The sequence below is a fragment of the Nothobranchius furzeri genome, chromosome 17 (genome assembly GCF_043380555.1).
Source record: "Nothobranchius furzeri strain GRZ-AD chromosome 17, NfurGRZ-RIMD1, whole genome shotgun sequence".
Classification (NCBI taxonomy): domain Eukaryota; kingdom Metazoa; phylum Chordata; class Actinopteri; order Cyprinodontiformes; family Nothobranchiidae; genus Nothobranchius; species Nothobranchius furzeri.
Window position 1 is genome coordinate 27,381,632 of NC_091757.1, and position 25,017 is coordinate 27,406,648.

The window sequence follows — 25,017 nt, forward strand, 5'->3', positions numbered from 1 at the left end:
TTACCGTGACCCACCCAAACCTGGCGCCGCGCCTGTTATAAACCTCTGCAAATTGTTGTTCTTCACTTTATCAAACTCAGACTTTGTACAGCTAACGTCAATATGTAAAATTATGAATTCCCAGTCGAGCTCCTGAAACCTGACATCGGCTGTCAGACGAGGGAGGGGAAGAAGGAGATGAGGCAAGCAGAGTGAGTGCAACGTAGAGGCGTAGAGAAACCAGACTGGTGTGGAGGTGAGCAAAACGGCTGGAAAAGTGTGGGTGTTGAAACCCCCACATCCCCCACGGGTGCGACGCCCATGTGCTCGACCAATAATGAGCAGATTTTCTTGGGAAATGATCCTGGCATTCCTTGGTGTCTGATGCTTAAATGTAAATCAGGATCAATGTGAACATTTGTCAGTTTAACAGTGAGACACACGATTTTTCACAGGGAAAGCTTTGTCATTCCTTGTTGTCAATAAAAACAAACAAAAATGAATGAAATATCTTAAAAAGTGATCACTTGATAATTATTTCATTTTGTTTCATTAAGTGCACAGATTACAGTGTATTATTGTTATTATTATTGCTATGCCTGCTTAATTAATTTCTTTGTTCCATCCTGAGCTCTGTTAATAGCCAGCAGACGCACAATGACCTAATAAAATCAGATCAGAGGAATTTAGGGACGATAATCCCATCGGTCTCTGGCGCGCGCCTCGCATCGGATGAAATGAAAAGCTCATCTGAGCTCATCCATAATCATGAGGACCTGCCCCTCGGAAGGATGCGCCTTGGCTCGCTTCATAAGAGGCTGCGCAGCGGCTCGGTTCGGACAGAGGAGCTGAGCTGAAGGAGTGCGCGCTCGTTCGGGGCTGTCATCGCGCGTAAAGCTCGCGTCTTCGTCTTTACGCACGGTGCTAAATGGGAGATATATTTGTATCTATTGAGTGTTTTTTTATTGCCACCTCCTGCGCTGACTCTGACATTTTTAACCCATGACGTTATGAAAGGGACACTTTGAAAAACACTTAGTTCCATGAGCGGGAGGCGGGGACGGTTTTCCAAACTATTCCTATTTTAACTTTCAGACTGGCGTAGTTAGCCGGGCTTTCTGTGCTTTTTCCGTTAAAGGCAACATGGATCTAACGTTTAACGCGACCGACGTGCTCAATGACACAATCAGCCCCAGCGGCACAAGTAACGAGACCGTGTTCATTAACCAGTTTGTGCAGCCGGCGTGGAGAGTCGTGCTCTGGGCCGTGGCGTACAGCTGTATAGTTGTGGTGTCGGTGGTCGGTAACGTTACGGTCATCTGGATCATCATGGCGCACAAGCGCATGAGGACCGTCACCAACTATTTCCTCCTGAACCTGGCGTTGGCTGAAGTCTCCATGTCCGCCTTTAACACGGTCATCAACTTCGTCTACTCCGTGCACAACGAGTGGTACTTCGGACTGGTCTACTGCCGCTTTCACAACTTCTTCCCCATCGCGGCGGTGTTTGCAAGCATCTACTCAATGACCGCCATTGCCCTGGACAGGTAGGCTACTGCTCACACATCTGGTTGTTAATGTGCACGTGGAGCGACGACTTACACCTAAACTGTTGTTTTACACGGATAAAATAAAAAATGTGGATCCGAATTAACACATAAGTTCAACCAACAAACTATGTTTTTATCTCTAAAATCTTTATTGTAAATAAGTCTGAAACAGTCAGGTCTACAACTGAGTCCTGCAAGAACCAAATGTTTCCATAATTAAATGACATTTTAATGTTGAGTTCTGCTCCATATCACTGTGTTCATCCAGGCTCTGACTGGTGTGAATGAATGAATGAGCTGCACAACCCAGCTCAGGGTTTACGTCTCCACAAATCAGAACAATATAGTTCAGCAGAGTAATCAGGATGCATCTCAGGGCTTTACTCCCAGTGTGTGGTATGATGCATGAAGTGTGTCTCATATTGATCTTTTAGAGATGGCACGTGTGTTAGCGGCACCAGAACACAGAAGTAATGGAAACCAGACAGCAAAACTAGTACAGTGTATTCCAGAGAAGGTATCAGGGCATTGCTAAAAGTAGACAACTGCCAGTGGGCTAAACCTAAGAAACTATAAGGTTAAAGGGGACCACAGGTGGGGGAGTAGGCGGTGAAAGCAGAAACAGTGATGAAGAGGAAAAGGAAAGGGTTAGAATCACAGAATCAGGAGAAATGGGAGCTGTATAGCTTCTGTTCTGATTCCTTTAAGTTTGTTTCAGCAGGATGCTCGTGGTGGTGATGTTCTAAGATTGAGTTTGCATTTTGTTGCAGAGAGAGTTAGAAACAAGACATCTTTTACATTGTGCCACACCATTTACCTCTGCGTAGGAAAACGTGTCATCCAGGAGGTTTCTGCAGTCAGCACAAAATCACTTTAGACATAAAATTAGTTATTTTAATAAAATCATCTAATAACGTGGCACTTGCATTGTATCTTACTGGTAAAGCAGCACTGTATATTCCTTGTTATGTTGTACTAATTTTTTCTTCTACAGATTTGTTTTTATTCAAATCTAAAACACATTGATGCCAAATAATCATCTGTCTATGTAGCTGCTGGGACTTAGGCCCAGATTCAGTTCTTTTCTCCTTTTGTGTGCATCATTTCCCACCTCTGTGCACTGATCTCAGTGTGATTCACAAAGCACATGCTGTTGTAAACATCTGCATTAGATTCAGTGGGTAGGAGAACTTGACACGCCTTTTACATCTGATCTTGTTTGTTGTCCCTGCAAGGCGTAGAAATGGAACAAGGGTCTAACTCAGCAGTCAGAAAAGCAAAGAAGAAGGTTTTATCACCGTGAGCTTTCCGTCTCAGTGAATGGGACTCTGGAGACACTCCCTAAAGCTGGAAATTAGTGTTTGGTTGATTTATTTTTTTATTGTTGTAACACGTCTTAGCAATAAACCCTGCCTCATTAGAGAGCCTGATCAGTCACCTTCAATATGAGACAAAAAAATAAATAACAGAAACCATCGAGTCCAAATCCAGAGCCTATCTGTTTATCCACCATGAAATGCCACTTTGGAACAGCATGCACTCTTTTTTCTGCCACCCTGCAGTGCCGTTACATTTAGCAGGTGCCACAAAGGAGCATCTCAAGAGCAAATATATACATTTAGAGGGAGGGGGCTGCTGCAGTCAAGCCTCGACAGTTTGTCTTGTGGAAACTTTAAAGCTGGTGAGGAATGTTTAATTGGAGGAACGGTGTCAAAAATATTGAAGGTGACTGATCAGGCTTTCCAATTTCTCTATGATCCATGATAGAACAATAAAGAACCGAAATCCCACATTTACTGTTCTTCATGTTATTGAAAAGCTGTTGTGTGTCAATTTAACCCTTTAGCATCGATTGTTTCATATCTATACACACAAATAATGGTAAAGGTTTAAATAAAATAATAAGACGAATGGGGGGGGGGGGGTCATTGATGTATGAGCCCTCACCAATGTCAAGAGCAAATCGATGCCAATGGACCGGACTATATATTCACATATATAGGATGGCTTACCAGGCTAACAACTACACCCTTAGTTCAGCACAAATGTTTGGAGTAAAAAACAGAAAAGGAAAGGGAGAGGTGGCCGTGCGCAACTCATAACTTCCTTGAATTTCTTTTGTCCAAATTCAGTTACTGCAGCAGTATTCTCAGCGGTCCGGTTCGTCCATCTGTGCATCAGATGCATCAACAATGAAAATAGAACAAGGAGACTGGATTTCCTTTCCATCATCAATGCATTTGCTACGCAGAAGATTTAAATTTCACATTAGTGAGTACAGTCTTCTATTAATCAGCTGATGGGCTTGTGGTTAAAGACGTGTGTGTGCGGTTTGTGAGATTATGAAAATGAGCTTCAGGGTCATACATGGCAACTTAGTGTTGTGTGTGGAAACAAAAAGGATTCTTTCAAATTTGTAACAAAATAAACACAGCATGTGTTTGCAACCAGGTGTAATCTCCAGCAGTGAGAGGGAGTTTAGTAAAGCACAAAATGAATCGATGGATTTTTTTCTTATAGTAACACTTTGTTAAAATCCTCAGTGCAGTGAGAGGGGTTCGATTTAACGTGGCTGCATCTTCTGAGTAGTTTGCATTTTGTGCACAGTGATTACTGATTTCCGCTCCTACGCCAAAACCGAGATTTTGATTCAACTCAAATTATCTTGTTCACATTACTTAAATGTTTCAAATTTGTTGACATTATCACTTTTTTTAGTTCTTTGTTGTACACAGAGCTATAAGGGTTTGTTACAACCTTTGCTGACATAATGTGACGCTCACTGCCGCTGTCGGTACAGGATCTGCTCGGCTGCAGGATCGGCTCGGGGTCCTTCGACTGCTGATGATGTCACATTACTGCAAATCTACTCAGCTTTCACATATACGTTTTGGAAAGACATCAGCAGTTTTGTTAATACATTCTTGTTGGTTAACACCTAAATGTTTTCTTTATAATTGTAATTTGTTAATAAAACACCATATTATCTTTGTTTTGTAAAGAATGTGAAACTGCATAAAACCAACATCGGACTGACAAGAAATAGAACAGTTCTTATATGTGAAGCCATATCTGTTTGCATTAATGTGGAGTTTGTCTGTATATTTCCTTAGTTGTTATCTAAATACATTCTTTGACACAAAATATTGCTTGGTGTCTTTCAGTAAAGTTCTTATATTTTATTTTGCCCCATTTCATCCACATCAAGAGCTTTTGAGGGTCACCGTTTATCATTTGCTTATATTTTACATTTCCTTTGGAAATTCAAACATATTTTCTCCAAAAAGTGTTGATTTTTGGACTACAGGACAACAACCGCTAAGACCACAACCGCAAATTTGTTCTGACCAATCAAAATCATAACGTGATAACGTAACTTCCGTAAGCTTCATGTTCAGCCAATCAACTACTTTGACGTCATCGGCAGTCGAAGGACCCCGAGCCGATCCTGTACCGACACTGCCTTCATCAGAGTAACCGGGGTATGTTGATGGTAGAGGCTGACCGATAAATTGGGCTGTTATATTCAAAATTTTCTATATCGGCCATCGACCCAAAATATTTTTAAAAGCCAATTAAAAAAATAAAAAATATCAGGCACCTGTGTGGCCAACTGCCGCCACTACTAGACTGAAGAAAGTACCATTGAACAAAGAGGAAGCACTCAGCTGCACTGACGTTCTAACAAGCACGTTTTCCACCCCATGTTTGAAGCCTCAGGTGAACGGCCAGAGTTCAATGACTAAACGGTAATTTAGAGCCTCACACGATTTGCATGAAAAATGTAGTGATTAACAAATTTAAACGTTTCTTAAAGTGGTAACAATTTTTACCAACACTTTATCAGACTGGTCCACAGGTAATGTAACTGAGCACCCGTTTTGCCCCCAATGCACTGAATCAGAATAAATGGCTGTTGCTAGTTGAGCTGAACCAGACAAGCAGCATTTGAAATGCTGAATGTAGTTTGTTTTCGTCATTTTCTTTTAGTATATGTACCTTTAACTAACTAAGGATGTGTGGAAGTAGAAAATTGTGGTTTTATGTGTCCAAAGGGCACAGCTAATAAAGACTACCAATAAAAACTTGAAAGTTATACATAAACAGTACTAATTCCATGAGAGTACTTGTCAGTCTGATCTTACATTCGCTCTTTGAAGGAATGGAGTTGTGAAGGGCAAACCCGCCGTTATCCAGATGTGTCAACATTGGCCTACTCTACTGAAAAACAGGTAAGTTTGTAGATTTGCCCTATATTCTGTATTCAACAGAGCAATTCTTATGAAAAAAATTACTTGGCCCATAAAATATGGTTGTTGTCACTTCTGTACTTTCTTTAGCCAACAAATAGGAACCATGTGAAACAAATTTTATCGGTATAAAAACAATAGTTTTTTTTTTGCTAGCAACAATAAAAATATCCACAGAAATTGTAACAGTAATAACTTATGCCTACAAGTTTCTTTTTCTTTCTTTATTTTATTTTTTTTACAACAGATGAGTTGATAAGAACTTCGGACAGGAATCCTACAAGACCACCATCACAGTCCTAGACTCGTGGAAATCTTTAAAGATAAGAGAGCGCTCACAGGCCAGATGTTGGCTGTCCTGATGTTACAATCAATGGCTAGTTGATTTTCAGTTATATATTCATCCAATCGAATCCACTTTATTTATATTCATCAATGTTGACAAATGTACAAAACAACAAAAACAGCAAAATAGCAAATATCTGAGATTAGAATACATGCAGAAATATACAAAAAACTGCAAACAAAATGAAAGCATCACATCAATCTATCGGTGTGAAAAGGCAACAAAAACAGGGAGAGTTTTAAAAATAATGTTTAATGTTAGAAGTCAGCTGATTTCTTTAGGTGCTGCCACAAGAAAAGCCTGATTGTCTCTAATCTCTGTTGCGTGTACAGATGTGGTCCTGTTTCCATGCGGCTTCTGGACATTCTGCCATTCCCACTGACTAAACCTCTCCCACTAGAGCAACAAATGATTAAAATGTGAAATTCTACATTTAAAGATATACTGTTTTTGCACAGGATCTATTTTTTCCAAACATTGCATGCAGATTGTCATGAAGTTAAAGAAATTACATCAGTCAGACAGAAAGTGAGATGTGTTTCAGCGAGGTGCGTCTGGAATATTTCAAAAGAAATTCTGTATCGCAATGTTTTTTCCTGTTTTAGTTTTATTATTAATTACAGTGATATCAGTTCAGTGTTTGATAGTTCACATGTTTTTAACAAGGTCATTTTATCGACATTTTCAAAATATTTTAAAACCAGACAGAACAAGAATAAAACCCCTCCCCACCCTCCCCAGTACACAGAACCAAACTCAAAAACAGAAAACAAACACCAAACAAGTTTTAATGAGACTCTAATCAAAAACAGAACAAAAGAAACAATCACCAAAATTAATCACCAGGAACATTAAAATAAGACACAAACAATAACCAGACAAGATTAAATCCCCAAACAGAGCCCCACCCTCAAGCAGTGCCTAATCCTCTCCTGGTGAACATGGAATATAGCCTCATTGATCCAATGTCCACATGCTGGCGGGTGAGTCCTTTCACCTGGATAACCTGGATTTTTATCCAGAAAACAGCAAAAAGCGACACAACTTACTGGCATTTGTTCAAGGGAACTTCCACTGCAACCACCCTAAACAGATCGGTCAAAGGATCCAGGAGCGCAGTAGTCCCACAAATCTTGGAAAGTTCAAAGATAAACTAATATCCCTGCAGTTTAGGGCATGTCCAGAACAAATGAAAAAATGCAGCAGGTGCTCGTCTACAACAGTCACAGGCTGGGTCAAGGTCTGGCTTGATTTTAGATGGTCTGTCTTTAAACCAATGCAGAGGGTGCGCTACCTTGAACTGGACAACACACAGGAAGTTTCTCAATGTCAACGCGCCTGGCTTTGCGAGGCGATGTCTCGTGAGGCCAGGCACCTTGTTTATGTCTTACAGCTTGTTTAACTGTCCTTTCTTGGTCAAAGAAAACAGTTAAATAGAACAGATGTACATCACGTGACCGCGGCTTCCACAGCGTTTGACACAGGACACGGGAGATAACGTTATATTTAAACGTGTATGTTACGTCCCCTCTGGCGTCTAGGAGCGGTGAGGGGAGAACACAGAGTAAAATAAAATAAAGAAAAATTAAAGGGAATGAATCCTAGGGTTGGTGTCGCTTGGGATGTTAAATGAGTGAATGGAACGAGGGGAGAGAATGGTAGGCTTAAAAAGGTTCATTAACAAAAGTGGGATAAAAGGTATTCAATAGTAAAACTAAAATAAACTCCCTCTGCTAAAAATAGGGAGCAGCCAAACAACAACTAACTTAAAGTGCTCTCTCTGGTTTTAAACCAGAGAGAGGAAACAAAATGGGTAACAAAATTTTTGACCAAGGCTACGCTGCAAGACACCTCCCGTGTATCCTTGCACAGCTAACCAAACAGCTGACAAATGGAGAACACACACCTCGGTAGAACATGAACATTGGAACACGTCTTGGCGGCTCCTGATGACGTAACTCCTCGGCAACCGACTTAACAAAGTGTCTTAGTTGTAAGTATCTAAAAATACATGAGTTGTGAATATGAAACTTAACCCTCAATTGTTCAAAGAGGCAATTGTACTATCAACATATGTGTAGCGTCACCAAATGGACTGATTTTGAGATCCCACGGTTCATATGCACGGCCAGAGCAAATAACCCTGGCTACACACATTCTGCTGTATTTTACCCTGACAGGAGATGGAATATCTGCACGCAGGCTCTTTAATCAGATGACTTCATCAGCTGAACTGAAGCTTCATTAGATAATGAAAGATGACAGTAGCATTCTTTTCCAGGATCCTTCACAAGAGAACTCTGTTAGATAAACTTTTATTCCCAGAAGAAAAGAAGATTTCATAATTAAAAGTAATAATTTTATAATTCTAAATAATCATTGAAGAAAAGAAGATCTTATAACTAAGATATTATAATTAATAATCACTAAATATTGCCATGTATTATAATGATGAAATGTTTCATGAATCTGTTTCAATGATACTAAGTATATTTACTGGATTAGGTCATCACATTTCCAGACAAGAAGTATGGCTAAATCAAGAGGCATTACACTTAAACTAACCTTGTTTTGCAGACTCAGCGGCTCTGCATCACAGAGTGTGTGTTCTGAGAAATCTTGATAACTTTGGTAATAGATAAACAGCGGGCTGTAAAACCAGCCGCTCTGCTTCCACCCTGAGGCAAGTTCGAACCTCCAACAGAACAAGGGTTGGAGAGCAAAACTTTAAGACTAGCCATCTTTAGCTGAGCTACCAAAGGATTTTGACACGCTGTCACAACCTTAAGCTTTTGCACCTGCAAAGCTGAGGACAACAAGAGATTTTTACTGCAGATTAAAGCTGATTTTGCAACACTCCTCCAGAGTGGTTTTGAGATGCTTGGTTCCATCCAGTCCACCTGTGTTGCCTGGAAGCGAGCCTGGACCGACCTGGTTGTACTAGAAGTTAGTCTACGGACTTCTGTACTCGGGGGTCTCCAACCACCCTGACATTTCGGATCCGCAAGGGCGCCTCCACTACGTGTAATTGAGTTAGCTAAACTAGTACCGCAGGAATTACTTAGCACCCACTACGTGACTAGGTTGTGCCAGTTGATCATGTGATTGTGCTGTTTTCCTTTTTTCAGGACACTGATGAAGAGGAACATTTCTAGAGTGATGTTCCAGTGGGGATCCAAGAAAATGTTTCTCAACAGGTGCCATCCTTTCACCACAATGGAAGTTCTTCAGTGAGAATCATCTAGGAAATAAAAACTGTGATGGATGTTGATAGCCAGCCCCAGCCCGTGTACCGTGTACATCTAAACTACCCATAGTACATAAAGGACACTTTTGATATTTTAACAGGTACTTCTGTACTTTAAAAAGTCTTCAAACACTCAAGAATCAGCTAGAACCTCCTCTTTACAAGTTGTCAAATGTGAGATTTTTTTATTATCAACCGTAAGTAAACTTATTAAAGAAATATTATTTTGCCTTGCATTAAGGGCTTTTGTGCTTGTATTTGCTTGTTTTTCTGTTAATTCTACAGTTTTCACCTTGAATTTGTTAGTTTCTTTTTTGTTTTCCCTTGTTAGCTTGTGCACAAATTTCAGATGATGTAAAGCAAATGTAAAAAAAAGTTACTTTTGTTGCTGAATAAAGATTATATTTTAATTTAAACGTGTTTTTACTTTATATGGCTTCTTTCATTGAAATATTTTTTTGTTTTAAGAACTCATTTGTTTCAAATTATAACAGAGTAATACTTTATTATCAAGCTAAATTACATAAATGGGTAAATGTAAACTAAGTATCTTTAGTTACTGTAGTCGTTACTATTTAACTCAAAATTCCCATTCCACTCTATTAAGAGCTCAGTGTATTGAATGTATTTCCCTCTGGGATTAATAAAGTATCTTTGATTTGATTTGATGTAGTCCACTGCACTTACTCAACTAATGCTTCGTTACTTAAAAAATTAAAGAGAAAGTGTAACCTAGGCTTTTTTAAGTTGATTCAACTTATCCAGGTTTACAGTGTAATCTTTTGTTTGAGCTGCTGATGGTTTTCTCTCAGAGCAATGCTTGAGCAAATCAGTTTATAGCTTATTCGTGTTAAAGTCCCAGACCAAAATCCTTATGAACGAATTGGGATTTATTACTTTCAGGAACACATTTGTTTGTTTGATGTTTGTTGCTATATTTTGCATCCAAAGCAGACTACATTTAGGCAAAATGGGCCAATCTTGAATTTTTTTTGCCCATGTGTGACCCACATCAGGCATATTATGACATTCTGAACACACAGTTATATCCATATGGTCCTGAATTGGATAAATATCAGACTCAGGTAATGCATTTTTGTGCTGCAGGAGGTGAGGTACTGAGGGACACGTGATGTGTAGCATCCATAGTACCTTCCATAATGGTCATGCAGGTAACTTCAGGGACCTAGATTGTTTCACACTGAAAACTGATGGTGGCACATTTAAATTATAATGTAAACAAACATGCAAAGTACCTCAGGTTTCAGGGGAAAACAAATGTCTGAATTCAGACCTGCAGTGTTAATATGGTATAAATATTTATCACACAAATGTCAAAATGAAATCATAATAACTTGTCTTTGTTTGTGTTTGTCTGTAGGGACAGAAAATATAATATGAAGCACTGAACTATTTTAAAGAGGACTTTCAATGAAAAAAAAAGTATTTACCTTTTAAAATGATCGGTCACTCTGAGTCTTTCATCCAGATTAAACATGAAAATAGTCTCCTACATCTCCTGCATTAGCTTTTAATAGAAAATAGACAGTGAAACTTAAGGATTTTAAAAGCTCGACAGATCTATGTAACACTGTCACTTAGCATTCATGGACTCACTCATCTTGGCTCACAACGGAGACGGCTGTTGTTGGTTTTGCGTTCAATAAACAGAATGTCTCGGCTAGCAGAAGCTAACAATTAGCATTAGCAACTGCACAACATGGCAAAACTTGTGTTATTTTTGGTGATAAGACATCAAGTTGCAAAGCAAATGGAGTCAGTGGTAGAGTTGCATTGCTGTTCGCCAAACTGTTGTGAGATGTCCAAATATCAGGAGCCAACTCCAAATCCTGCCATCTGATGCTCAGTTGTGAAGTCGTCTGAAGCTACTTTCTTCTCTGGGTGAAACTGTGTGGAGAAAGCTGCCTGTTGCTGTCATCAACTAGGAGGCGGAACTTTAAAGCAGGTCCAGAGCGTGTGGAACATACTGAACATATGTTGAACATATGGACCAACAAAAGAGAAGCATCAGTAAGCACGGAGGGCAGATGAGCATGACGAAGAAAATGCTGTCAGAATAAAGACTCATGGGTTAAAGGTGTTCAGGCAGACTGATCTTCGTTGTTTCTGACAATAATTTCTGTGTCACAGCACAGAGTCGTCGTCGTCTTCCTCCGCTTATCCGGGTCTGGGTCGTGGGGGCAGCATCCCAACTAAGGAGCTCCAGACCGTCCTCTCCCCGGCCTTCTCCACCAGCTCCGCTGGCAGGACCCCAAGGCGCTCCCGGACCAGATTGGAGATATAACCTCTCTAACGTGTCCTGGGTCGACCCAGCGGCCTCCTGCTGGCAGGACATGCCCGAAACACCTCCCTGGGGAGGCATCCAGGAGCCATCCTGACCAGATGCCCAAACCACCTCAACTGGCTCCTTTCGATCCGGAGGAGCAGCGATTCTACTCCGAGTCCCTCCCAAATGTCCAAGCTCCTCCCCCTATCTCTAAGGCTGAGCCCGGCCACCCTACGGAGGAAACTCATTTCGGCCGCTTGGATCCGCGATCTCGTTCTTTCGGTCATTACCCAAAGCTCATGACCATAGATGAGGATTGGGACGTAGATCGACCGGTAAATCGAGAGCCTGGCTTTCTGGCTCAGCTCCCTCTTCACCACGACAGATCGGCTCAGCGTCCACATCACTGCAGATGCTGAACCAATCTGCCTGTCGATCTCCCGATCCCTCCTACCCTCACTCGTGAGCAAGACCCCGAGATACTTAAACTCCTCCACTTGAGGTAGGACCTCTCCCCCGACCCGGAGTTGGCAAGCCACCCTTTTCCGATCAAGAACCATGGTCTCAGTTTTGGAGGTGCTGATCCTCATCTCAGCCGCTTCACACTCGGCCGCGAACCTATCCAGCAAGAGCTGAAGGTCAGAGCTGGATGAAGCTAGGAGGACCACATCATCCGCAAAAAGCAGAGACGAGATTCTCCTGCCACCAAACTCGACACACTCCACACCACGGCTGTGCCTAGAAATTCTGTCCATAAAGGTAATGAACAGAACCGGTTACAAAGGGCAGCCCTGGCGGAGTCCAACCCTCACCGGGAACAGGTCTGACTTACTGCCGGCTATGCGGACCAAACTCACGCTCCTCTGGTAAAGGGACTGAATGGCCCTTAACAGAAAGCCACCCACCCCATACTCTTGGAGCGTCCCCCACAGGGTGCCCCCGGGGACATGGTCATAAGCTTTCTCCAAATCCACAAAACACATGTGGATTGGTTAGGCAAACTTCCATGACCCCTCCATCACCCTTGCAAGGGTATAGAGCTGGTCCACAGTTCCACGGCCAGGACGACAACCACATTGCTCCTCCTCAATCTGAGATTCAACTATCGATCGGACTCTCCTCTCCAGTACCTTGGAGTAGACCTTTCCAGGGAGGCTGAGGAGTGTGATCCCCTATAGTTGGAACACACCCTCAGGTCACCCTTCTTAAAGATGGGGACCACCACCCCGGTCTCCCACCCCACAGGAACTGCCCCCGATGACCACGCAATGTTACAGAGACGTGTCAACCATGACAGCCCTACAACATCCATAGCCTTGAGATACCCAGGACGAATCTCATCTGCCCCCAGGGCTCCGCCGCTGTGTAGTTGTTTGACTACCTCAGCAACTTCTGCCCCCGAGATTGGACAGTCCATCCCCAGGTCTCCCGGTTCTGGTTCCTCCTCGGAATGTGCATAGGTGGGATTGAGGAGCTCCTCAAAGTATTCCTTCCACCGTCCGACTATAGCCTCAGTTGACGTCAGCAGCTCCCCATCCCCACTGTAAACAGTGTGAGCGAGTTGCTGCCTTCCTCTCCTGAGGCGCCAGACAGTTTGCCAGAACCTCTTTGGAGCCGATCAATAGTCTTTCTCCATGGCCTCACCAAACTCCTCCCACGCCCGAGATTTTGCCTCGGCAACTGCCACTGCTGCACCTCGCTTGGCTATCTGGTACCTTTCTGCTGCCTCCGGAGACCCACAGACCAGCCACGCCCTGTAGGCCTCCCTCAGCCTGATGGCTCCCCGAACTTCTGGTGTCCACCAGTGGGTACGGGGGTTTCCACCATGACTGGCACCGGCCACCTTGCGACCACAGCTAGCAACAGCCGCCTCAACAATCGCAGAGTGGAACAAAGCCCATTCGCAGTCAATGTCCCCCACTGCTCTCAGGACGCAGTCAAAGCTCTGCCGGAGGTGGGAGTTGAAGACCGTCTTAACAGGTTCTTCTGCCAGGCGTTCCCAGCAGACCCTCACAATGCGTTTGGGTCTGCCAGGTCTACGTGGCATCTTCCCCTGCCATCTGATCCAACTCACCAACAGGTGGTGATCAGTTGACAGCTCCGCTCCTCTCTTCACTCGGGTGTCCAAAACATACGGCCGCAGGTCAGATGATACGACTACAAAGTCTATCAACGACCTGCGACCTAGGCTGCCCTAGTACCAATTGTATCGATGGGCATACTTATGTTCGAACATAGTGTTCATTATGGCCAAACTGCGGCTTGCACAGAAGTCCAATAACGAAACACCACTTGAGTTCAGATCAGGCGGGCCGTTCCTCCCAATCACATCCCTCCAGGTCAAGCTGTCATTGCCCACATGAGCACTGAAGCCCCCCAGCAGGACAATGGAGTCCCCTGATGGAGCACTATCTAGCACTCGTCCCAGGGACTTCAAAAAGGGTGGGTACTCTGAACTGATATTTTACCCATAAGCACAAACAGTCAGGATCCGTTCCCCGACCCGAAGGCGCAGGGAAGCTACCCTCTCGTCCCCCGGGGTAAACCCCAACACGCAGGCAGAGAGTCTTGGGGCGAACAAAAAGCCAACCCCAGCCCTCCGCCTCTCACCCAGGGCAACTCCAGCAAAGGAGAGTGTCCAACCCATCTCAAGGACTTGGGTTCCAGAGTCAATGCTATGTGTCGAGGTGAGTCCGACTATATCTAGCCGGTACCGCTCAACCTCTGCCACAAGCTCCTGCTCCTTCCCCGCCAGCGAGGGGACATTCCATTTCCCAAAAACCAGTTTTCTTGTCCGGGTATCAGACCGCCAAGGCTCCCGCCTTGGTCTGCCACCCGATCCACATTGCACCGGACCCTTCATGTTCCTCCTGCGGGTGGTGGATCCACAGTTGGATGAGCCCATGTATCCGGTTCGGGCTGGGCCAGGCCGGGCCCCATGGGCAAAAGCCCGGCCAGCAGGCGCTCACTCACGGGCCCCAACCCCAGGCCTGGCTCCAGGGTGGGACCCCGGTAACCCTCCAGGCCGGGTACTCAGACTCTTTGAATTTACATCCATGAAAGATCCTGTGAACCGTTCTTTGTCTCACCCTTCACCTAAGACCAATTTGTCATGGGAGACCCTACCAGGGGCACAAAGTGCCCAAGACAACATAGCTCCTAGGATCATTAGGGCACTCAAACTCCTCCACCACGATAAGGTGACGGTTCAAGGAGGAGCACAGATTAATCAAGACATTAGACAGCACAGAGTCCGATACAAAACATTTCAGAGAAAACTTGGTCAAAAGCAGGTTTCCTAGAAATTAGACAGGTTGTCTTCATTCTTCTCTTGGGCTGGTAAGGAAGCAGTTTATAGCAACTGCATGAGACCTTGAGGCAATATCTCATGCAGATTAGTTCTGTGTCAGAGGAGAGGGGGAAAATGACTTTTAGGTGGAAAACAGTCACTTCATTCCGTTACAACGTCATGACACATAGACATTTTCGTACCCACAAATCAGAGCATGCTGTATCTGAAAGAAGGCATGCTGTTCTGAGGTTTGCTTGTTAACACCCCTTAACATGGCACGTCCTGGTTGGCCAAGAAATCATAATATGAGAATATTAAAACAGCTCACTTGACGGTGAGTCAGTTCTAGAGAAAGCTACGGACAGGCCATCCGGAGCGAACCCTCTTTAACCCATAGCATCTTTTGACAAGCTGTATGAAACCCTGCTAAAAGCTGCCTACAGCTGACGCAGCAAAACGGTTCCTTCAGCTATTCAGAAACAGCTGTTCTAGATGCATCTAGATTTCATCTATCTGTTGTGATCCAGGAGACGACTCTGGACCGACCTGGTTGTACTGCGGTCTTTTCTACGAACCTCGGTATTAGGGAAGAGACAGTACACCACTATCTGTATCTGTATCTGTATCTGTTCAACCAACTAAATTATCTGTATCTGTACTCGGAATGGGCGTGGCATAACCCGGACGTGGTTTAACCAGAAGTGGGTGTGGTTTACATCAATATATTATTTTAAGTCTGAAATTGATAAGGATTGATCAGAAGTTGCTATGTGTATTGTTTATTTGAAAACTGTTTACAGAGCTGGCTCAGAATTGAGATTAAATATTTTGATCACAATAGTAAAGGAACTATTACAGAACAAGTTTTTCAATAAAATCAGAACATTAATATTTAAGTGCATGAATCAATACATCTGAACTCATGCAGTAGGAACTAGGAAATATGAAATGCTAGAACCAGACACAACTTTATATATAATTTTTATTGTATTTGATTAAACTGATTTTTTTCTTAACGTTCTTGGAATTTTCCCACACAAAGCTAAACAAAACAATGTTGATTAAGGTGTGTGTGTGTATGTGAGAGAGAGAGAGAGAGAGAGAGAGAGAGAGAGAGAGAGAGAGAGAGAGAGAGAGAGAGAGAGAAATAAATAAATAAAAAGCCCGACCGGAGCGGAGGTAGTGAGTGACTGATGCAGCACGTCAGCTCTGTCTTGTCAAATGCACCATGTAAGTTACGAAAAAAGTAACTTTAAATATTCAACCAAAAAAGAGTCGAGCTGAAGAAAACCTAGAGAAAACTGAAGAAACGTGAGCAACAGTGAAGCAATAACAGCGAGATCCGTTACTGTCTGTGTGTGTGTGCGTGGATGAGCCGGACGGACTGCGCTCCCGGCCAGCTGCAGTTTTGTGTGTAGGGAGGGGCGGGCGCTCTATGTGACTGGCCAATCACAGAGCGTGAAGACAGTTACCCAATGAGGATTCTCCTTCAACACGATTACATATATTTACGAGTTTTACTCGTTTCATGCTCGTATTCGTCAAAAATGCTTTGTTCGTACCGGATACTCGTCTGAAAGTATGAAACGAGTATCCGGCTCATCCCTACTTGGTATCTTGGGGTCACCCGACCCCCTCCGACATCTCAGATCCGAAAGGGAAGTCTCCTCAGGGGTACGTAAAACACAGCCAGATTGCGTCTGATGCCGTTTTGATAAGAACCAACTTCATAGTTTAATGCAAACCAAATTCTTTTCACACCCAGAACTCATTTTCTTCTAGATACAAGGTTCTGATAAACACACACCATTAAATCACCATACATAACATCACATCCTCTTAGACTTATCCATCACAGTAGCCTTGGTTAACTTGTCAGATTTTCATTTGTTTAGAAAATAAATTTCTTATCTTTTATAAACCTGACTGTTTGAATTGAGACGAAGTGTGGTGATCCCTGAAAAAGCAAAGAATCCTAGAATCTTCTGATTAAACACTCAAAGACCAAGCAGGTTGATATTCTATATTTATATAGAGTATCACAGCTTATTGGTCATAAGTAAAGGTGATAGATTTAGCTTCAAATCAACAACATTTACCCTCTACGTATTCAAGCGGGTGGGCTACCCCGGACCCCGGAGCCCCTTCTTAGCTTCTTGACTTGGACATGCCTACAAGAAGAAGTGCTAAAAGCCTTTTTTCTTAAAAAAAAAAAAAAAAAAAAAAGATGTTTGCACTGTTGACACCATTTTTGACTACACCTAAAAACTACAGCATGTGAAACCTTTGTCTGATTTATGAAACTTCAAATATAGCAGATTCCTGCAATTTCATAGCATTTAGACCACAATGGAACTGGTCCAGATAAAAAACTACAACACCTGGACACGTTAAACCTGCACTAGAATATTCTAGGCCACTTGCAGATTCCATAATTGATGACAAATGATTTGTGAAACCTGAAAAAGGGCAAAGTTTAGGATATTTTTAAAGCATCTAAACCACATTGGAACTATAAAACATACACCTACACTTTTCAAACCTGGATTCAATTATTCTAGACTAATATCAGGTTCTGTAAAATTGTGCTTCGTGAAACCTTTGTCTGATTTTTGAAACTTCAAAAGAGGCTATTTTCATCTAGACCACAAGTACTCTCTCATAAATAGATTCACCTGTGTATGGAGGTCGAGGGCCATTGAGTTAATCAAACCAATTTGGTTTGTGGTTTGGGCGCAGTTTGGCACCTCCCTCTGGATGGCAGGGCCATTTAGAACGGATCGCCACTGGCTAGATTTTATAATGAAAATATATTGTTTCGTTAATTTATTGTGAATAGATAGTTAATTATTATTTTTGGTTTATTTAGCGTAATTAAAACTAAAATACATGTTTTTGTGAACGCCTATGACATATTTTGATATGTGATTACATTGTCCTGGTGACCTGTCTTTTCATATTTTTGTTTGTCCTTTCTTTCCATGTTATAATTTCCATAAAACAATGTCTCAGAAAGGAATTATGGTTGTTTTTGTCTTTGTCTCCCACAAAGTCTGATGGCTCTATTATTTATGTGGGGAATTTTTCTGTATGACGGACAGCATCGTCGTTCCTAAGCAACAAATTTTCCAACTCGCATGCTTATTCTCTTGTCATATTTCGTGAAAAATAGCTGCTTAAATGGCTTTTAGAAGAAAGTTTTCAGTGAAACAAGCATGCTGCTTCGGGTGAAGGGGGAAAAGCTGATGAAAAGTGATATCCTACCCCCCCCCCCCCCCCCCCCCCCCCCGTGGATCTGATTCATGTCAGTCACCTGGCTCTGCTTTGCAGGAATCACACTTTGTTGGCTTGGAGCCATTTGAAATAGAAGCAAAGCCAGGGCTGGATTAACTATATTAGCTAGAAATTGCTATTTGATGCATTGCATTATGGCTGAAAAGGTGCTAATGATGGTTGTTTCAAATCAAATCAAATCAAATCAAACTTTATTTATATAGCACTTATCATGCATAGGATGCAACACAAAGTGCTTAACAGATTAAATTGACCCATATAACCCACATTCCCTCCCTTTCCCACACTTAATCAATCAATGAATACTTTATTAATCCCAAAGGGAAATTAAAACAATTGTGACAGTTTGACCCCTAATCCACAAACTATTCCCAGGCACACACACGCACACACACACACACACACACACACGCACGCACGCACGCACACACACACACACACACACACACACACACACACAACACATTAAAAAACCACAGTAAACACTAGGCTGAGCTCAGATTGGACATGTAATGAAAGACACGCCATCAAGGGAGCCATCTACCTCGACAGCAGCAGATCGACGGCAGCAGCCAAGACACCAATCCAGGGCGCCCTGGGAGGGAGGGTGGCAACCCCCACCACTACCTGGGCACTACCCTAGGAGCGCCACAGCCACCGACCACCGGTCCTAAGGCAGAGAGCTCCACAGAGGAATCACTGGAAGGATTAAAATATGTGACATGTTTAAAATAACAAGAGCTAATATGGAAAATATCTAAAATGTATGATGTAATATATCCAGTTAAATGTGATTATACAAATAAAACAACATAAATGTGTAACAACAGTAATTAAAAATAAATAAATAAGTAAAACAAGCAATGCAATAAATAGAAATCAGTTAAAAGCTAAACTAAAAATGTGGGTCTTGAGCCTGATCTTAAAAACATGAACGTTCTCTGCGAGCCTGAGATCTTCCGGCAGCTTGTTCCAGAGGCGAGGGCCGCAATAACTAAAAGATGCCTCGCCGTGAGTGTGTGTCCTGACTTTAGGAATGACAAGGAGATGGCTGCCATAGGAGCGCAGGGACCGCGAGGGTTCATATGGTAAAAGCAGTTGTGAGAGATAAGACGGGCCAAGACACTTAAAAACCATTAAGGAGTATCTTAAAATAAACATACGGGGAGCCAATGCAGTGATTCTAAAACCGGAGTGATGTGCTCCCGCTTCCTGGTCTTCGTCAGGACACGTGCTGCTGAGTTTTGTAAAAGTTCTAAACCTGAAGTGCTCTTTTTGGGAAGACCAGAAAGCAGGGCATTGCAGTAGTCTATCCTACTGGTGATAAAAGCGTGCATCAGCATCTCCGTATTGGCCTGAGAGAGAATGGGGTGGACTCTGGCGATGTTCTTGAGATGATAAAAACCTATTTTGGTGATATTTTTAATGTGGGGGATAAAAGTCAGCTCAGAGTCAAAATTCACGCCCAGGTTCTTCACTTGTTCAGATGGATTAAAAGACATTGATTGTAGTTTTGGTAAAAGTTTCTCTCTCTGGGTCTCAGGACCGATGACTAAATTTCAGTTTTGTCCCGGTTGAGCTGGAGAAGATTTTCTGCCATCCAGGATTTAATGTCTAAAATGCAGTTAAAAAGTGCATCCATTGGCCATGTGCCATCAGGAGACACGGAGATGTACAGCTGTGTATCATCAGCGTAACTGTGGAAATTCACTCCGTGTCTCCTGATGACACCGCCAAGAAGGAGGATATAGAGGTTAAAAAGTACTGGGCCTAAAACTGAACCCTGGGGCACACCACATGTGATGCTGTGGACCCCAGAGGAACAGGTATCCAAACTCACCATAAAAGTCCTGTCTGTGAGGTAGGAAGTGAAACATCTATGTACATCCCCAGAGAGGCCGATCTGTTTTAAGCGGGCTAAAAGAATAGTGGGGTCCACTGTTTGATAGTATCCATTGTGTCCTGCATGCTGGAGGTGTGGCCTAACCTTTTTTAGGGGCGGGAAGGGGTTGGGCCTTTCTGTGGTGTTCAAAATGTAGCTTGATACATACAGACCTGCCTTTAAATGAATCAGTATTTTATTATTTTCAGCATGCACTATCAACGTGCATGCAGCAGGGGGGCTACTTAATTATCCTGTGGGGCAGAGATACAAAATTTGTGGGAGCTGAGCTCATATTTCTCAAATTTGATTGCACCTTTGAAGGAAGCTTGCTAAGAAAAACTCAGCACCTTTGAATTCTCTGAAGTCTCTGTCGTGTTTTAAATGTCATGGTTTCATAGACGTCTATTCACCAAGGGAACAAAAACCTGCCTGTTTGTGTGACCTTGCACACGTGTGACCTTGCACACCTACATGGTGCCCACCACTCAACTCACCAAGGATGTAGCTCACTGACAGCTAGTCACAGTCAGACCAGGCCACTGCTGCAACATATAGACAGCTTACTGTAGCCCCTGTCCTGATTTTACCTTCTTTTTCTAATTTCCACCTCCTCCTGCCCTTCCTGCTGCTCCCAGAGGGACTATCACAGGATGCTAATGTGGTCTCATCCTTCTGCTTCTTTGTGATTTCTTTTCTGTGCCTGGAAAGTTAAAAGAAAGTGTTTTCCCAACTACAATAGGATTGGATAAAAATGAGCATGACATGGATTAAAATGAGGATGAAATCCTTAAATGAAATTCCAGTCCAGCTAGCTTTGATTTAAAAAATCACATGAAGGAAATCTCCTAATGGCCAAGGAAATTCTAGTTAAAGAACATGTAGGATTTGTTTTATATTCAAGTCTCTCAGAGGGCGTTTTCAAACCAAAAACCATATTTAATCTTTAATCATTTATGAATTTTCAAAAATATAAATACAGCCAGGTATCAGAAACAACATGCAAATATGTATGTTAAAGGGACTATAAAGAAGTTTAACAACCAATACATGTATAGAAATGTAAAATTTCTTCCTCATACTTTCTCCTGCAATGCCCTGGGGTCTCATTTATCAAACATGGCGTGGAATCCTTACTAAAACTGTTCTTAAGCTCAGCAAAAAAAAAGTACTTTCACCAAGTAGGTTTGTGATCTATCAAACATGGAGTACGCACTAGGGTTGTCACGGTAACCGGTATAGCGGTAAACCCCGGTAAAAAAGTTGACAATAAAAATAACCGTCCAGTTTTTAAAAAACTAAATTATCTCGGTGGGTTTACCGTGGCCGCGGTTTCGGTGCGGTGACCCTTACCAGCCACCGTCGCTTCAGCTGAAGTTCCCGCGGCGCGCACACGCACTTTTTAGTTTGCAACGGCACCAAAACTTTGAAGCTGAAATAATGGCCGAAGGAGGAGACGGCAGCGCCCAGGACATCCATCAGCCCTCAAAGAAGACTAACTCGGAAGTATGGGCATATTTTAGATTTCTGAAAAATGCTGAGGGACAGTTAATAGAAGACTGCTATCCCGTTTGCAGGACGTGCAGGAAACAAGTGTCTGCAAAAGGCAGCAACACTTCGAATCTAATGGCACATCTGCGTGACCATCACCCACGTCTCTACAGCCAGTGCAAGGTAAGTTAACATTAGCATTTTAGCTTAAATGCATGACGTGAGGACTTTTGGTTGAGGGAGAATGCAACGAGTCACTATATACTGCAGCCGCAGCGTCCTCTGCCAGCATTTAAACCGTGTCACGGACACCCTGTTGCTGGATGAAACATCTTATTTGTTGATGATGAAGAGAAATATACAATTAGTTCCTTGTCATTGATTTGTTTACTTATTCAATGCCATTTATACTTGAACATTTGGATTTGATTACATAGTGTAGTAGTTATTTTAGTAATTTGTTTAAAGTGGCTATTTATTTTAACTACATATTTTTTAAGGTTGACTTGTACAGTGCTCAAGTCAAGTGTGGACTGGAGTTTTAGATTTTCATTTTGATAATGAAGAAAACAAGTATATGAGAAAACAAGTGGTGTTTCTTTGATTTGTTTACATATTGTTTATGTTTTGAATGTTTGGATTTGTATCATTTAAACCCGCACTGACTACTGTAACATGTTCCAGAAAAAGAAGCTATTTGTTCCTTTACTTGTGAAAAGTTGCACTTTTGCTAAGGCTTTGTGTTATTTTAGGTTTAATAAACACTGTTAAACCTTTTCAAAACTATTTCAGTTTGTGTAGAACAGGACTATCAATGCTTTCTGAACATATGCAACACCGTTTAAAAAATACCGCGATAATACCGAAAACCGTGATAATTTTGGTCACAATAACCGTGAGGTTAAATTTTCATACCGTGACAACCCTAGTACGCACAGCTGCACGCAATCTCCGCTTCATAAATCAGAAACTATCTAGACAGGCCCTCAGCTGCATTTTAGTCCCAACCCACCCTCACCACGCCCACTTACTGCCATAAATGGTCAATGCAAATTGCCTTGTGGATCTCATGCATATACATAAGCCAGCTTGTTGCCTACTTGTTGTTCGATCATGACCGTAGATCAAGGAAGCGCTATTTCACAGAAGCAGAAGTTGGGGTACTTGTGGGTGAGGTAGAGAAATGAAAGGAAGTGCTTTTGCAAAACAAATAAGAGAAAATCCACAGAGTGGCACAGCGTTGCTGAAGCCGTCAATGCTGTGAGTTCTTCAGAGAGATCTGTGGCGGATATTAAAAAAATGATCCGATCAGGATTCAATCCCCAGACTCCCAGGTAATAGTAAGGCACACTAACCAGTCAGCCAAACAGAGATCTCCCTTGTCCAAGTAGCCAGGGCGCATGATCAATCGGGTCACAGTGACAGGACACACACTGTCACAGACGCATGACATTCTGTCTCAATCTGTCCCCCTGCTGATATTCTGCATTCCGTATTCTGCGCTTCAGGCTGTGTGGGTGTGTGTGTGTGTGCACGCATGTGTTTGTGTGTGTGTGTGCGCATGCTCGCACGTGTGTGTGCATGTGTGGGGTCTTGTTCTATGTGAAAACGAAGCAGTACAATTGATAATGCTGCAGGATTTCATAACTGTATCTTCTCAGCAGCAGCACTGCAGGTGCTCTCCATGTCCAACATGTACTTAAGCCAGGTCCTTAGTCATCTTAAAGTTGTGCACATTTTTCCACTAAGTTTTCTTTCATAAATCCTAAAGTTTGCGTGGAAAGTTGCTTATGAAGTTTTCCGACCTCGTTTTGTGCGTAAGCAAGCTTGATAAATGAGGCCCCTGGTCCTGAATGTTTCCTGGCATTTTTACTGTGATTGCTTTTGTATTTCTGTAAAATCATAGAGAAAGAGCATGTTGGGGTTGAACAAGCCTGCTTCCCCAGTGCCTTCCAGAGGCAGCGTAATGCGTGATGACATCATGCACGTTCATGCTCAGCCCGTAGCATTTGCCATCTGTAGCTTAGCGGCAGAGCGAGAGGCAGTGTTGCCAACTCCTAGTGACTTTGTCGCTGTTCCTAGCAACTTTTTGACCCCCCTTTTTTAAAGTGCCTAGCGAAAAACCTGGTGACATTTCTGCGCTCCGAACTGTTCTTTCGGGAGCAAGGAAGGAGAATGATAATTGCGCATGTGCACAAGGACAATTATAAAACTTTCTCAGCCGTGCTGATAAGAAAGCTACAGCTGCCGAGCTGGAGACCACTGATTTAAGCCTGCTGCTGCTGCAGATTCACGCTTCTACTAGCGATGGCGCCATCTTGTCTGCATTTGGCAAATAAAGTTAGCGGGACTTTTATCTACCGTTCTGTTAACACACGCAGATCTGTGGCCCATCTGAATTTCTTTCAGTGACACGGGAATGGTTATATCATGAGAGACCTGCTCCCAGTTGCTTGGTGCACCAGTGTGCGCCGCTATTATCACCATCTAGATAGAGAACAAACATAATGGAGGAGTGGAGAAGGGTAAAAAGCCGCTGTTCAAGAAAATGATGGTAATGCACAAATGTAACAGAGACTCTGTGAGAATGAGGGGAGCAGGAGGTCTGAGCTATGTCCTATAACAGAACGGTTTGGATCACCACACCAAATCTGCCCCAGTATCACTTTATGTTTACTTTTAGAATTTATTTTACACATCAAAGCAATTTTGGCCATTTTACTGTAAAGTTTGACCTGTTGTTCATGTTTCCAAGACTTGATGGCACTGAGCTGATGGGATTTTGAAGTTCAAAAAAAAGCATCATAATAAGCAGAATACAATTTCTCCATGAAAGAGCCACACTACTGCATATTAGCTAGAATACAGTATTGCAATAGGGTTACATAGATGTGTGCTGTTCCGAATTATGGCCGAAAAAGTGCCAATAATTGTCAGGAACCGAGTTCAGAAGACCCGTGAAGACGCCAACACAGTAAAATTATATAAAAAGTCTTTATTTAATGCAGAGGTACCTGGAGGGCGAGGCTGAGGCAGGTTCAGAGGCAGGCTAAGGTCAAGGTGGCAGGCAGAAAGCAAGGCAGGGGTCAGGCAAAAAACAAGGTCCAGAGGCAAAGATCAGGCAGGGTGGATGGCTGGAGAACTACTGACAAGGCTGTAATAATCTGGCATCGGTTGACTGGATGGCTGGTTCTTTTATAGCAGGGGAAGCAGGTGAATGGGATGAGGCTGATTACAGGAGCAGGTGGAATGAATGGAGCTGATTGAAGCTGACAGAGGTTGCTGGGGAAAGCAGGGCTTGGCTGGAGCTTGGTGAGAGGAACCAGGTGAGCTGAATGAAGGTATAATGAGGAAGTGGAGGAGGGTGAAGGATGGGAGTCATGACAATAATGGGTCAAA

At 42.8% G+C, this 25,017-nt stretch overlaps 1 protein-coding gene across 1 annotated transcript in view; it reads left to right on the forward strand.

Annotated features, from left to right (window-relative positions):
- The first annotated feature begins 804 nt into the window (after nucleotides 1-804).
- The window catches only part of tacr1a (tachykinin receptor 1a), a 170,864-nt gene continuing 146,651 nt past the window's right edge, over nucleotides 805-25,017 (forward strand). The window contains exon 1 of the mRNA XM_054731214.2: nucleotides 805-1,526. Within this exon, the coding sequence (XP_054587189.1) occupies nucleotides 1,123-1,526 (404 nt within the window). The 5' untranslated portion in view covers nucleotides 805-1,122. The remainder of the gene's footprint in view (nucleotides 1,527-25,017) is intronic.